This window comes from Pygoscelis adeliae, unplaced genomic scaffold (assembly GCF_000699105.1).
Source record: "Pygoscelis adeliae isolate BGI_AS28 unplaced genomic scaffold, ASM69910v1 Scaffold399, whole genome shotgun sequence".
Taxonomy (NCBI): domain Eukaryota; kingdom Metazoa; phylum Chordata; class Aves; order Sphenisciformes; family Spheniscidae; genus Pygoscelis; species Pygoscelis adeliae.
The window spans coordinates 1,521,471-1,534,530 of NW_008825609.1; the positions used below are offsets into that span (position 1 = coordinate 1,521,471).

The following is a 13,060-nucleotide window of genomic DNA, read 5'->3' on the forward strand; positions in this document are numbered from 1 at the left end:
GTGTTACTTTTTTTTTTCTCCCCACAAATGTGTCTGACGGTTCTTTAACCCGCCTGGACCCTTGGCCCCTGCAAGGCAGCCCGTAGCCTCCCTGTGCTGGTTCTGAACCAGCTGTTCCCTAATTCCAGTTGATACTCCCTGTTTCATGTCTGTGAATGGTTGATCCCTCTCCCCCTCCCAGGGCCACCTGCAATCTTGTAATTCTCTCTCCTGTCCCCCACCAGCTGCATCTTTTCCAGGAAGACTGTGGGTTTCTACTTTTCCAGGTCTGGAAACCATGCTGTATCCCAATACCAACCGTTGCCCTTCCACATCTATTAAATTCTTTCCAAGTTGAAGGAGGAACCCAAATGCACACAGTATTTGAGCTGTGAACTCCCCATGGGTTCACACAGTGGCGTGGTGATGTTTCTCTGTTCCTCTCCCTTCCCAAATGACTTCCCCATGACAGCGCTAGGATTTAGTAGCAGAGGTGGGAACTAACTCCGTGGCCCTGCAAGGATCTCCCAGATGCGTTGTCTTTCTTGAGGGCAGGATGACGTCCCCCATCTGACGGGGCTCTCTCTTCTCATTGGCAGGTGTAAGGAGTGCTCCAGCACGCTGCTCCCGGGGTCATACAAGCCCGGGTCAGAGGCAGGGACTTTCATCTGCATGCAGCATCGTGGTAAATTTGCCATGAGCGGAAAGGCAGAGAGGAGGCCCAGCCCAGACCGGCAGTCGCCAGAACTAAGAACTGAAACTGGGGCTGACAGCGTGGGTGAGGACACCCTCCCCACAGGAGCGGAGGTCGGGAAAGATGACGGTGACTCCCTGGAGGGCACGGCAGAGACCCATATGCCTGCAGAGGGGCCAGCCAGCCCAGCGGAGAAGGACAGCATGCCCAGCAAAGCAGAGACAGCAGTGCCCCCTGCCCATGCAGGCAGCGGGGCGCCTGTCTCCCAGACTCCCCCCAGACCTCCCCTTCCCAGCAAGCCCATGGCGCTCACCCAGGACAAAGCCGACTCACTGGACAGACGGCTCAGAGACACGCGGCCCACCCCTGCCCCAAGGAGGGCCACTGATGGGTCAGCTTTCTCCCCTCCGACCTCTCACCCTGTCCCCCGGCCCAGGTCCACTCTCCAGGGCGAGGGCAGCGAGTGTGGCCCTGGCATGGTGAACGGTAAGAGAGCACAATGGCAGCAGGGTTTACCCTCCACCTCCGCAGCGGCCACGGTGGTCGGCTACAGGTTGGATGAATTTCGTTCCTTCTCTGCAGCCTGGCGCCCTTCTGCCTCCGAACAAATCTCGGGCTCAGACAATGAGCTTTCGTCTGCCAGCCATCCCCATAGTGGAGAGAGCAGCGCTAGGTTTAACGCCTGCCTGCTCCCTTGTATTTCTCCAGAGGGTGCTGCCAGTGTGGAGAGAAGGTGGCAGCGCTAGAGCAGTTTGCAGTTGTGGGGACAGAGGGGCACGTGAGTTCTCCAGGTGCAGCTCCCGAGGTGGGGTGGGAGAAAAAGGCAAGGGGGATGTTTGGGGTTGACTGACTGCACCAACTGTGGGAGAAACGCCATGAGGTCTTCAGAGAGTGGGAATAGCAGCCTCCTGCGGGGAGATGTGTAAGAGGTGCCTTGTGTTGATTTAACCTCTTTCTTCACGTCCTTTTGGTGTTGTGACAGTCTGACCCTGTGTCTTTCTAGGTAGGGTACCTGAACCCAGCCCCCCTGTCCCAAAACCCCGAGGGAGACCCTGCTCCTCTGATCGGTACGTCCTTCTGTTCGCAGATCACCTGCACACCCCATAGTGAGGTGGGGCTGTGGGAACGGCTCAGCTGTGGTCTCCTCTCCCACCTTCATCAGCCCCTGCTCTTAGGAGGATGTAGGCTATGACCAGGTCCCTTCCCTTACCTAATGGGTGCCAGCCCAGTACAGTCAGGCTGATAGTGTTAGTCCGTACCTCCCAGGGTCTTTGTCTTTTAGGGTTTGTAAAGAGTTTGGGGGCTTCAGAAAAGCGTTTCGGTGGCACATGCAGACCGCCAAGTGCCTTCTGAAATGGCCCTGCTTGTGGGTGCTGAGAAGGGGACACTTGTCTGCCTTGTGGAGGGTTTGTCCCGGGAAAGGTCCAGTGCAAGGACATTGTGAGTGCCTGGCTGCAAGCTTTACGCCTCCTGGGCTCTTAGCCAGGAGCCTGCTGGCATTAGTTCATTCTTGCCTGCTCTTGGGACAGAGGTTGCACAAGCACCCCGCGTTCGCAATGGCTAAGGAGTGGGTGTGTGCAGCAAGTGACAGCCACTTTTCCTGATGAGCAGTGATTCACTGAGCCATGGTGCAGGCTTGCCGTGGGCTGTGCCCAGAGAGGAGCAGCGGCGCTTCCAGCCGTGGGAGTTAGCAAAGAGGAGTCCGTCCCTGGGACACTTGGATGATAAGGTGACGAACAGCCCTCTGAAGTGTAGGAGGGGAGCGTGACCACAGAGGGCATGTATCTGGTCTCGACTCCCTCTCCGTCCACAGCCTGGGGAGCAGAGCTGGGTGTAGGAACGGCGTCGGGGAGGGGGGAACAGCTGTGCCCATAAAGCTCAGCCTTTACCGCTGCTTAGCAGATGGAGGCTGTAATATCCAGAAACCAAAACGCTAGGCCCAGTGGGCAAGTCAGGCAGGCTGTGCTTCCCTCAGGCCCATAGGTTTGCCTGCAGAGAACAAGACACTTTGTGTCTGGGGAAGACTAGGGCCACCCATGGATGAGAAAGCTGTTTCGGCATGGGAGACATCCTGCTCCACCTGTCCTTTCCCCTGAGGGCTAAGTCCCTCTCCTGTGCATCACCATCCCAGCTTGTCTCTGCTCCCTGCCACCTCAGTCTCTCTCTTCTGCCAGTGCTGGAGCTGCTATGAGAGCCAAGGACCCGCCGTGGATGGCCTTAGTGCAAGCGGAGCCCAGGAAGAAGCCAGCTCCCCCTCCTCCCCCGGGCAGCAGCCATGAGACTCCGAGTAGGACTTCAGAGGAGGAGGAGGATGGGGAGGAGGTGGGGAAAGTCAGGAGCGAGGAGAGCAGGTCTGATGCCACAGAGCCCAAACCGTACAACCCCTTTGAGGAGGAGGACGAGGAGGAAGAGGAGAGTGCTGCCGCCCAAAAGAGCACACCTGAGCAGGAGCAGAGCGAGACTGCTGCCAAGCCTCTCCACCCCTGGTATGGCATCACTCCCACCAGCAGCCCAAAGGCGAAGAAGCGGCCAGCTCCGCGAGCCCCCAGTGCTTCCCCACTAGGTGAGCTTCCCCCCACTCCCTTATCCCTCCTCCGCAACCCCTGTGCGGCCCCTTGGAGGCTCCCCCTTCCCAGGCGCCTCTGCATCGCCCTGCCAGGCCTTTATGCAGTGATGGTTGTGCTGGGACTTGTGTTAGCCATGTCCTCTCTACCCGCTGAAGCACAGCATTTGCAGGCATGACCTTTGCACTGGAGGGTCCCTTCTGTCTTCTCTGACGATAGACAGACACTGGTTCCCTTTGCACTTGCCCCTGCCTCCAGTATATACCACTCTCCCCTTCTCTCCCGGCTGCCCCCCTGTTCCTCCCTGAGCTCTCCCTTTGCTTTGCAGCCCAGCACCCCATCTCCAGGCTGTCACACTCCGAGCCATCATCCTCCACCCCATCTCCAGCCCTCAGCCTCGAGAGCATCAACTCTGAGAGTTCAGCCAAGGTGCTGGGTGACACCGATGAGGCCTCAGTGCCCAAAAGCTCCTCCGAGCCCACTGTCCACACACCAACGGCCACCAAGACCTCTAGCACTGACACACCGCTGGCCAGCGTCTCCTCCAGCGAAAGCCCTGCTGCCCAAGCCAGCCTCTCCACCAACTCCTCCTTCTCCTCCTCCAGTGAGCTGGCCAGCTTCAGTGGGGAGGCGCAGCCCAGCACCCCGCATGCCAGCAGGAGCGTTTCCACTGGCAGCTTAAAGACCAGCCCCAGCCGGCTGCCCCCCAAGCCTCCTGCTGGGGCTAGCCCTACACCCATCCTCTTGGCTTCAGATGGGGGTGCTGGGAGCCCTAAGACCCCCTCCTCGCCCAAGCCACAGCTGAAGGTGAGATGGTGACCTTCCTCCCGTCCAGATCAGGGGGCTTTTGTTCCCCGTCCATCAACTCAGTCACAATGGGGATCATGAGTCCAGGCTTGCCCCTTAGGTAGGTTTGGTATGTGACCCCCTGAAAGCAAGCCTCAGGCATGTGCTCATTAAATGGTGGCTCTGCTCGTACTCTGCCTGCCCCACGTGCTAGTGAAGAGGCAGGATGTCACATGGTCAGAGCAAGTAGGAAGGGAACCGTGAAGGAAAATAATTCAGCATGCTTGTTAGAGAGAAGCTGGGGAACTGATGCCAAACAGGAGCACAGCTGATTTTTGCCCCATGGCTGGGCTGCTGGTGGAGATCAGTGCTGTGTTCCTCCTCTAGGAGGGTGTGGGGCAGGACAAACCCTAGGGCAGCCCTGTCTGCTCAGTCCCAGCTGTTGGGATGCTATATCCCTTTCCTTTCCTGGACCCCCACCTATCTCCTTTTGTCCCCCCTCTCCAGTCTTCCTGCAAAGAGAACCCCTTCAACCGGAAGCCATCGCCTGCCGCCTCCCCCTCTGCAAAGAAACCTCCCAGGGGCTCCAAGCCAGTGCGTCCTCCCGCACCGGGTCACGGCTTCCCACTGATCAAACGCAAGGTAAAAGGGCCCTCGGGAGCAGGGGAGCAAAAGCCAGCTCTGTACTATCCCCCAGGGCCATAGCTGTATACATGCACCTTGCTGATGCATGGGGTAGGGACTGCAGCAGATGGCTGTGGCTGGGGAGGATGGTGTCTAGGCTAGACCCCGTTGATGGCAGCACCATGGTCTCCCTTTGCTCCAGAGCGGCGTGGGGATTTTTGGATCCACACTTAGGTGGAGTTGTTTGTTGTCCCTCCATCCCCATTAGTGTTGACCAGCCTTAGGGTTACCCCTGGAAACTGGAGGTTGATGGTAATGGAAGTCTCTGCCTTGTGGTTTGGCAGGTGCAGACAGATCAGTACATCCCCGAGGAAGACATCTATGGGGAGATGGATGCCATCGAGCACCAGCTGGACCAGCTGGAGCACCGTGGGGTGGCCTTGGAGGAAAAACTTCGCAGTGCTGAGAATGGTATGTGGAGTGGGCTGTCTGTGGGTGTGGGGCAGGACAGACCCTAGGGCTGCTCTGTGTCCAAGGAGATAGCAGCTTTGACTTCCTCCCTGCTGATGCTGGTGTTGGAAGAGCACAAGGGGCTGTGCTGGGTTCCAAGAACAGCCATACCCTGGACATGGAGATGTCCCTAGAGTGGAAATAGGTGGAAGAAGAGATAAGGTCTCTCTGGTGCTCAGGAACAGGCTGAGGTCAGGTTGGCTCCAGCCCAGTGCCCGTCTCCTGGCTTGGCAGAGCCCATCCTGATGCAGGGTGGTGGGATCCTGCAGGGCTTAGGATGGCTCTGAATTGTGCCTTTGCTTGGCAGACAGCCCTGAGGACAGCCTGCTGGTGGACTGGTTCAAACTCATCCATGAGAAGCACGTGCTGGTGCGCCACGAATCAGAGCTCATCTACATGTAAGTGTGCACAAGCATGTGGGGAGGCACTGACGCTCTTGCGGGGATCCCTGTCTCAGCCCTCCTGAAACTGTGCTTCCAGGGAGAGCCTGGCACGGCCTCCTCGCCTGGAGAAGGGAGGGAAAGAAGACAAATGTATCCAAACACACTCAGGACTGACCCACTGCCAGTCACCAGAGCCCCCGCAGCATCTCCTCCAGGAAGGCCTTAAGCAGCCAGGGCTGGTCCCTGCTGGCGCTTGGCTCTCTGGCCCTTTGGCTATACAGGATAAGACCAGCATCTCGGTGGTTCTTTCCAAGCTCACTCTGTACCTTGGGATATGATGCTCTGCCTCTCTGGAGCCTTGCAGTGGTTCCTGGCAGTGCCCCCTTCCCTTGCAGCTTCAAGCAGCAGAACCTGGAGCAGCGGCAGTCGGACGTGGAGTATGAACTGCGTTGCCTCCTCAACAAGCCAGGTAAAGCATCTTTCTGGGTGCAGTTACCTCCATTTTTCCCCTGGGCTTCATCTCCCCTCTGTCTAGGTGGGTCTCGGGTGAAGAGAGACAGATCTTTAGGGATGCCAGCACAATCAGTTGGCTCTAGAGCTGCTGTCCCATCTCATTGCACGCCCCAGCCTTGTGCAGGGATGTGCTCCTTTTATCCCCATGGGATGCCACTTACAGGGCTCCCCCTCCACAGCACCGCTAGCCCAACTGGCCCTGCAGCCATGGCAGGGTAGCAGGGGATCGTGCTAGGGGATCAATTGCCTGTCTTTCCTCGGGGTTTGGCTGGGTAGAGAAGGACTGGACCGACGAGGACCGAGGGAGGGAGAAGGTGCTGATGCAGGAGCTGGTGACCATCATTGAGCAGAGGAATGCCATTGTGAACTGCCTGGACGAGGACCGGCAGAGGTGAGTGAGGAGCAGGGTGGGCTGGGGGAGAGGGGAAAAGTGTAGCCCGTCTGACTCAGCGCCACACTAGCGGCTCAGGGGGGTGTCCCAAGATGTCCCTGTTGCTGACGTCTTTCCCAGGCTTCCCGATTCTTGTCTCTTTGAATGCCTTGTGTGGGAAGGACAGGGCAGTACTTGCAGCAGGTGGGATTTATCCTGCTGGTAGCAAATGCTCACAAGACAGTGATGGATCTGCCCCTCCACAACTTGTAAGTAGGAGGTTCTCTAGCCTTAAACAATAGAGCAGCTGTTTTCAGGGCTGAATTGCTGACCTATTTCCCACTCTTTCTTTCAGAGAAGAGGAGGAAGATAAAATGTTGGAAGCCATGATTAAAAGAAAAGGTAAGAAACAATCAGGAAGATTTTTGGAGTGATGTTTTCACTGCTGACCACAGCAAGGGGCAGCATGAGCCATTCATGAAATTGTGTGCAGAAGGAGAGATTAAATCTATTCTGTGTAGACTCTGGAGCCTTTCGGCTGTTAAAGTTTGGGGCACAGCTGTGCTGCGCACCCCTGTTATCACAGAAAGAAGCATGCATGCGGTGGAGGGCTTTGATTCATGGCTCTCACCCTTACCCCTGTCGTTGCGCGCGCGCACACACGTGTATACAACCATCAGCATCCCGCAGTAACAACCTCCCTTTGCAACCCCAGAATTTCACAAGGAGGCGGAGACCGAGAGCAAGAAGAAAGGCAAATTCAAGCCCATGAAGGTGCTTAAGCTGCTGGGCAACAAGCATGACTCCAAGAGCAAGTCGCCCAAGGAGAAAAGCTAGAGCAGGGGAACACCAGCAGTGGGAGGGATGTGCTGCCTGACTGCCCTGGCCTCTCCACAGCTGGCTGGAATGCCTGCCAGAAAAGGGGGCTTGTCTCCCTCCGCTCCCCTCACCTCTCCCCCTGCTCCTGCCCCAGGCACGGAGCTGTCGCCCCGGGGAGATGCCAGCCCTCTGCCCGGAGCGGGGGAGTCCAACCAAAGCGCTCCTCTTCCCGAGGCTGCGGAGGAGCCTGACCGTCCCCTCCATGAAGCCTTGCTAACAAGGCGGGGAGAAGATGGATTTGCTTTTTGGATATGTTACCCCATTGCGTGTTCTTGTTATTAACTGAGAAGCAAGCCAAGGAGTTCGGTGTTTGTGGGAAAACTTGCACTAACCGCCCCCCCATCCCTTCTCCCGCTCTAACTGTGACAGTTCCACGTGCCTCTGACCTCTGCCAGGAGGGGACTGGGCCTGCCTGTCCCTCCCTGCCCACCCGCTCTTGTCCCCTTCCTGTCCCATCTTTAAACTTCAGGAGAAAGCTCTGGCATTAGAATCAGGATTCTTTGGGTTTTACTGGCCTAAACTGAAATGTTAAGAAAACACTCCCGCATCACAAGGCTCTAGAGCCATAGCCAAAAAAATAACTGGTGCCCTATTTATTTTGAGCTGTCCCCTCCCTCGAGCACCAGGGCTGGGTGGGCTCCGTTACAGGGCTGAGAGGACCCAAGGGGACAGTGTAAGCTGCTAGGATGTAGCCCAACTCAGGACATCTAACCCCCCGCTGCTGCTAAACACCGCTGACTCTGCTGCCTTCGGGGGAAGAGAGGAACATTCCTTTTCCAGGCAAGGGCAGAAAAGCTCAAGACTGACTCAGTGCCAGCAAGGGGCACTAAGCTTGTGCCCCTGCTCACCAGTGCCATCCTTGAGCGGCTGGGGAGAGAGGCACGGTCACAACTGACCTTTACCCAGCTTCATCTGTGTATACTTCAAAAGTGTGCAGGGTTTGGCTGGTTATTTTTTACACCTCCTTTACTAGATGAATTCAAACCCACCCTAAAACTTTTTAAACCCCTTATTTTATTTGTCATGTGTGTGTGCGTGTGTGTACAACGGAGGAGGGAATGGGGGGGGCGGTGTTCTTCCAACCATCCCTTCTTCCTTCCATTTTTGTTTCCTGCCTTCTCCTCTAAGGCGAGGAGTTATTTATTGAATTGTTGGATCAGTCCGAATTAGAGTTTCATGGGTGTTTGGTTGGTCAGCTGTTCGTCATGCCTTCTCATTAGCAAATTAGACATAACCAGCCCCTAGCAAACTGCTGCAGTCCCTCCTAAAAACCCAACAGGCTTTAGCCAAAACGCTTTTGGAGCAATGCCTTGCAAGGTGGCTGGTGTAGCATTCTTGGAAAGGGACCCTTGTTTCCCAAAACCTGAGGGACCCGAGCCCCTCCTCAATCCCAGCGTGGCCCCCGTGGCTGGGAGGTGGCAAGCTCAGCCCTGCGCTGGTGTTGCCATCTCACTCTTGCCATACCCCAGCAGGCTGATGAGGAGCAGTGGTAGGGGAGGGGAGATCCCAAAGCACAACTCTTCTCCAAGGAGAAACAAATCCGCTTTAGAGCCTGCAGTCATGTCACTGTTGCCAAAGGCCATCGGGATCGCCGCAGCCTGACACCCCTTGGCCCCGCGCCCGGTCAGAACTCTGATTTGTAAATTATACTGTACTAACTCCGTGACTTCCATTCACCTGAACAGAAATAAAAGAAACATTGGATTTAAAAACCAATCGCGGCTTAGGTTTCCAATTCCTTTCTGTATCCATGCTGTTCTGGGGACAGGGCATGCTGCCTGGCTTTGGGGAGTGGCTGACTGAGTGGCTGAGTATTGCTAAGAAGCAGATGATGAGATCTTAAGGAAACTGGGAGGTGGGCTTTATGCAGGAATAGCAGGACATCGTGCTTCAGCCTGCTGGAGGACAGAGGTGGGGGTATGTACGAGGTGAGCAAACAGCCGTTTCCAGGCTCTGTGGGAGACCGATGGCTGTTCTGCATACCATGCTTTCAGGAACCAAAAAACCACAGCAAGCCCGCAGCAAAAAGCAGGATGCGCTGGGCTGAAATCCCCTCTCCCTCCTCAGCGCAGCTGTGTTCCTGAAAGCCTGCCCAGTTTAGCTGCTGACAAGAAGTTTGCTGATGCACGCAATTGTGCTGACCTGCAGCAACGCTGGAGGCTCGTGTTTGCGCAAGGCCACGCCGCTGCATCTTCCTCCCCGCCGTCTGCCAGCGCAGCCATTCCCAGAGTCGTGGGGACAGGAGCGGGTCGTAGATGTGGGTGGCAACACACGTGTTTGTTACCATCGTACTGTCATGAGAAGTCTCCACCTCTGGGTGGATGGAAAGGAGTGACATTTTTACTGGTGGATTGCTGTGCTCTGAGGCATTGCATAGGCAAAATGAGGCATTGCATAGGCAAAAGGAGGCTCTGCTTTGTCATGTTTTGGTAGCCGCTGCTGTGTGTTTTCATCTCTTTAATATCGTTGAGCAAGAAGGGATCCGGTGCATGGGACGGATTTTACAACAGCTTTCTTCTGTTACCAGTTATGTACAAATTGCTCCTGCCTTCTGGCTTTAGGCAACAAGTGGTGCTGCCCCCTCTTCGGGCACAGGCACAGACCAGCCCTTGAGACTCCGATGCTGAGAGTCTGGGAAGAAGAGGTGGGAACAAACTGCGCTTGTGTTTTTTCCCTTGGCCTAGTCGTGGGGATCAGATTTGTTCCCACCAGGGATGTCTTTTGTCATGGCCTCTCTCATTTCCTCACTTCTCTTCTTGTCAATGATCTCCATCTCACGCATTTTCTGCAAAGTACAAAGGGGAAGGAGAATGCCGGCAGCTTTTTTTTTTCTTCTTTTGCCAACCCCAAGAACAAAGCTTCTATTTCCCTGATTAAGTTACATGCAGACATGGAAAAAAAGGCTGAAAACCTCTATTCCCCATTGCCCAAATTCCTGTCTGTCCCGTGCCATGAAGGGAAACACGGTTCTCTCCCCTTTCTCCTTCCCTGCTCAGGTAGTGGAGGGAGACTCTGCTTTAAGGTTTCTGACACTAGGGATTCCCTCCACACACACGAGGGCCCTGGCGTACCTGTGAGATTTCAGTGAGGACGATCCTTTGATACTTCTTGCCCTGTCCTAGAGCTTCCATCTCTGCCAGGAACTTCTTCCTCTCCTGAACTTCATTCACCACTGACAGATAAGAGAAAACACTGTGGAAACAGGATTCAGCCAAAAGGCAAGAAAACACGTTTCTGTCTAGATCTGAACCCCATTTCCTAGCGCTGCTTGAACAGCAGTCCCACCAGGGGAAGGGTGATGTCTGCTGTAACACTCCTCTTGAGCATGTCATCAGAATACCTCAGTAGTGCCTTACGCAATGAGAAATGTCCCCCCTGCCCATCTTCTTACCGCTCCCCATCTTGCAGGAACGGTAACTTTCTAGTTTTCTTTGTATAGACAATTCTCTGTTCCCTGTGGGCAATTTAACCAGTCTGTGGGTGGAGACAGAACCTGCTTAAAGCCGTTGACATGCAGCATCATCACCCAGTGACCACGACCATCTCTGCTCCCAGGACCAGCACAGGCACAGAACATTAGCTGCCGCTGTGCAGCACAGACCTGCAGCCAGCTGGTCCAAATCTTGGCATGTACAAAGTACATGGGTATTTCAGATGTGTCAAGGACAACACTCGGCTTGCGACAAGTTTTAGAGGATACAGAGCATGCGTGAAGCCAGCCGCACCGCCAGCCGCACCAGCTTCCCTGCAGCAGGGACCAAAGCACCACTTCTCTACACGTTATTCTAGCGTTGTCCATCTTTGTGCTGTCCTCGCTAGCAAAGGGCTGGCCGGGGTGTACACACACATTGAAGATTCAAGCACAGAGAGGTATTAGGCAGGGTTTTGCCATCCCAGAATACTCTGCAGGCCAAAGTGCCTCACTGTTTAAAAGTCTGCTCGACATTTAAGCTTTGCTGGGGTAACTGCTCTGATCTTGGAGTGAAAGAAAACAGAGCCCAAACCATGGTCAGGCTGGCAAGCATCCTAGTCTATGTTAAGTTACGCTGGCTGGAAAAAAGGACCCGCAGTACCTGGGCTGCCTGCCCAGGTCACCCTGCGCGTCCCCAGGGTATTCCCCTGCCAGCAGAGCTCATTTTGTGCGGGCAGCCCAGGGAGCTTGAATCTGCCAGCAAACCTCTGCAGTATAAGCTCGGCGAGGATGGCTGGATCACAGCGTCACAGCAGCCAGTCCTTTCTCATGGAAACTGGGCTTTGTGCCTCCTTCCGCAACGGGCTTCAGGTTACCGGCAACACAGCCTGCCACCCCAGCCCTCGGAGGGAGCCGGCCTCCCAGGCTTCCCGCCTGCCTTCCTCCAGGGTACATGAAGACATACATTCTTCAAACCGGTCAGGCTCAGCTATCTCCTCTTCCTTTGTCTGAACCAGCGTCTGCTTCACCTTGTGCTCCACCGCATCCTTCCCTGTCGCTAAGATGTTCTGGAGCCTTTGCTTCTCCTTTTCCAAATCTCCTGTGAATGCCAAGGGGAAAATAAATGATTAGCAGCCCATCTCCTCAGGGCGGAGCCTGGCCACATTACTCCTCTGATAATGATGCTAGAGGAAGCCTGACGTTGACCACAGCCCGTCCCCAGACTGAACTGTGCAAGCACCGCACAGGTGTACCCGTGGTGAAGAGCCAACCAAACTGGCATCAGAGCTTTGATTCGTGTTTATAACCTAGAAAATTACACAGCACTCCCTTCTTTCACAAGGACTGTGCGAGTCCCTATCACCTGTCACCCCCCTAGCCAGCAGGCAGAAGTCAGCGAGCACTTACAGCAGGTATTCCCTCAGAGATCCATTTTTAAAGCATCTTTGAAGACAGGACGCGTGAGGATGAAGAGCAATTAAGATACCCCCTGCCGCTGCTGAGATTGCAGGCTGGGGATGGACGTAAGGGGAAGAGAGGGACCGGGCGGCATTGTTTATTTATCAGCGGTGTTTGCCAACTTACGCCTTGCCCGTGGCTTGAATTTCTCTCGGGCGTAGGCATCTCCGGCCTGGCAGACCTTGGCAGGTCGGAGATGCGGTTTAGCTGAAAGCCTGCTCGGCTGACAAACTGGTGGGGAGGAAGCAGGCGCTGGCTCTTTGCTGGGTGTGGGGTGGCACTGGAGGGGCAAGGTATGTCCTCCTGGAGAACAAACCAAAAGTAACGGTAAGTCAGACAGAGAGGAGCCTGGATGGATGGCCCTGGGCTACCACCAGCAGAAGATCTGCCTGTTGATCCACTGTAGCACCACAAGTGAAGACCCCGGGTGCCACCGATGTCTCACCCTGGCTGTTGGTACGCGCTGACACGACACAGACCGTGGTTCATTGCGTCTTGTTCCCTGGATGACCCCCGGGGACACCTCGCCCCCTGTGTCCCCGCGTGTCAGCAGCAGCCGTGCTGCTGTTTTAAAGCACTTGCCCATTCAAGCAGGCTGTGGGCGAACGCCCCGTCTCACGGTGAGCAGAAAAAGCTCTTCACCGCAGCGCAGCGCCGGGCGGGAGAGCGAGAGGGCCGGCACTCACGTTTCACAAAGTCCATCAGGTATCGCCTCTGGAAACGCGTCAGCTTCGACTCCTCCATCATCGCTGAAAAACATGACGTGTGGGTGAAGACGGCAGCCCGAGGGGGCTCCCACGCCTCCCCTCCGGCAGCGGGGACGGGCTGGGGAACCCCGCGGCCAATCCCTCCTCACAACCCAAACCCCAGGGGGAAGATGCAGCTTCA

The 13,060-nt window shown here is 55.7% G+C and overlaps 2 protein-coding genes across 2 annotated transcripts in view; one reads left to right on the top strand and one right to left on the bottom strand.

The window, feature by feature from the left end:
* MICALL1 (MICAL-like 1) overlaps positions 1 to 9,017 on the top strand; it is an 18,250-nt gene extending 9,233 nt beyond the window's left edge. Inside the window, exons 6-16 of the mRNA XM_009332670.1 lie at positions 579 to 1,159; positions 1,677 to 1,740; positions 2,848 to 3,236; positions 3,566 to 4,044; positions 4,531 to 4,665; positions 4,992 to 5,118; positions 5,465 to 5,555; positions 5,936 to 6,009; positions 6,330 to 6,444; positions 6,779 to 6,825; positions 7,139 to 9,017. Coding sequence (XP_009330945.1) covers positions 579 to 1,159; positions 1,677 to 1,740; positions 2,848 to 3,236; positions 3,566 to 4,044; positions 4,531 to 4,665; positions 4,992 to 5,118; positions 5,465 to 5,555; positions 5,936 to 6,009; positions 6,330 to 6,444; positions 6,779 to 6,825; positions 7,139 to 7,260 — 2,224 coding nt within the window. The 3' untranslated portion in view covers positions 7,261 to 9,017. The remainder of the gene's footprint in view (positions 1 to 578; positions 1,160 to 1,676; positions 1,741 to 2,847; positions 3,237 to 3,565; positions 4,045 to 4,530; positions 4,666 to 4,991; positions 5,119 to 5,464; positions 5,556 to 5,935; positions 6,010 to 6,329; positions 6,445 to 6,778; positions 6,826 to 7,138) is intronic.
* Positions 9,018 to 9,754: 737 nt separating this feature from the next.
* LOC103924158 (chromosome unknown open reading frame, human C22orf23) lies at positions 9,755 to 12,919 on the bottom strand. The gene is made up of 5 exons (XM_009332638.1): positions 12,859 to 12,919; positions 12,299 to 12,475; positions 11,679 to 11,813; positions 10,374 to 10,474; positions 9,755 to 10,087 (listed from the first exon to the last, which is right to left on the bottom strand). The coding sequence occupies exons 1-5, from the start codon at positions 12,917 to 12,919 to the stop codon at positions 9,983 to 9,985; spliced, it is 579 nt and encodes a 192-aa protein (XP_009330913.1). The 3' UTR covers positions 9,755 to 9,982.
* Positions 12,920 to 13,060: the final 141 nt, after the last annotated feature.

What these genes read in the sequence shown, in the direction of transcription:
- LOC103924158 (XM_009332638.1), bottom strand. Translation starts at nt 12,919, where the DNA reads ATGATGGAGGAGTCGAAGCTGACGCGTTTCCAGAGGCGATACCTGATG. An exon ending in CCTGATGGACTTTGTGAAAC is followed by an intron (nt 12,476 to 12,858) that starts GTGAGTGCCGGC and finishes TTTGTTCTCCAG; the next exon opens with GAGGACATACCTTGCCCCTC. An exon ending in GCCTGACCGGTTTGAAGAAT is followed by an intron (nt 10,475 to 11,678) that starts GTATGTCTTCAT and finishes CTTATCTGTCAG; the next exon opens with TGGTGAATGAAGTTCAGGAG.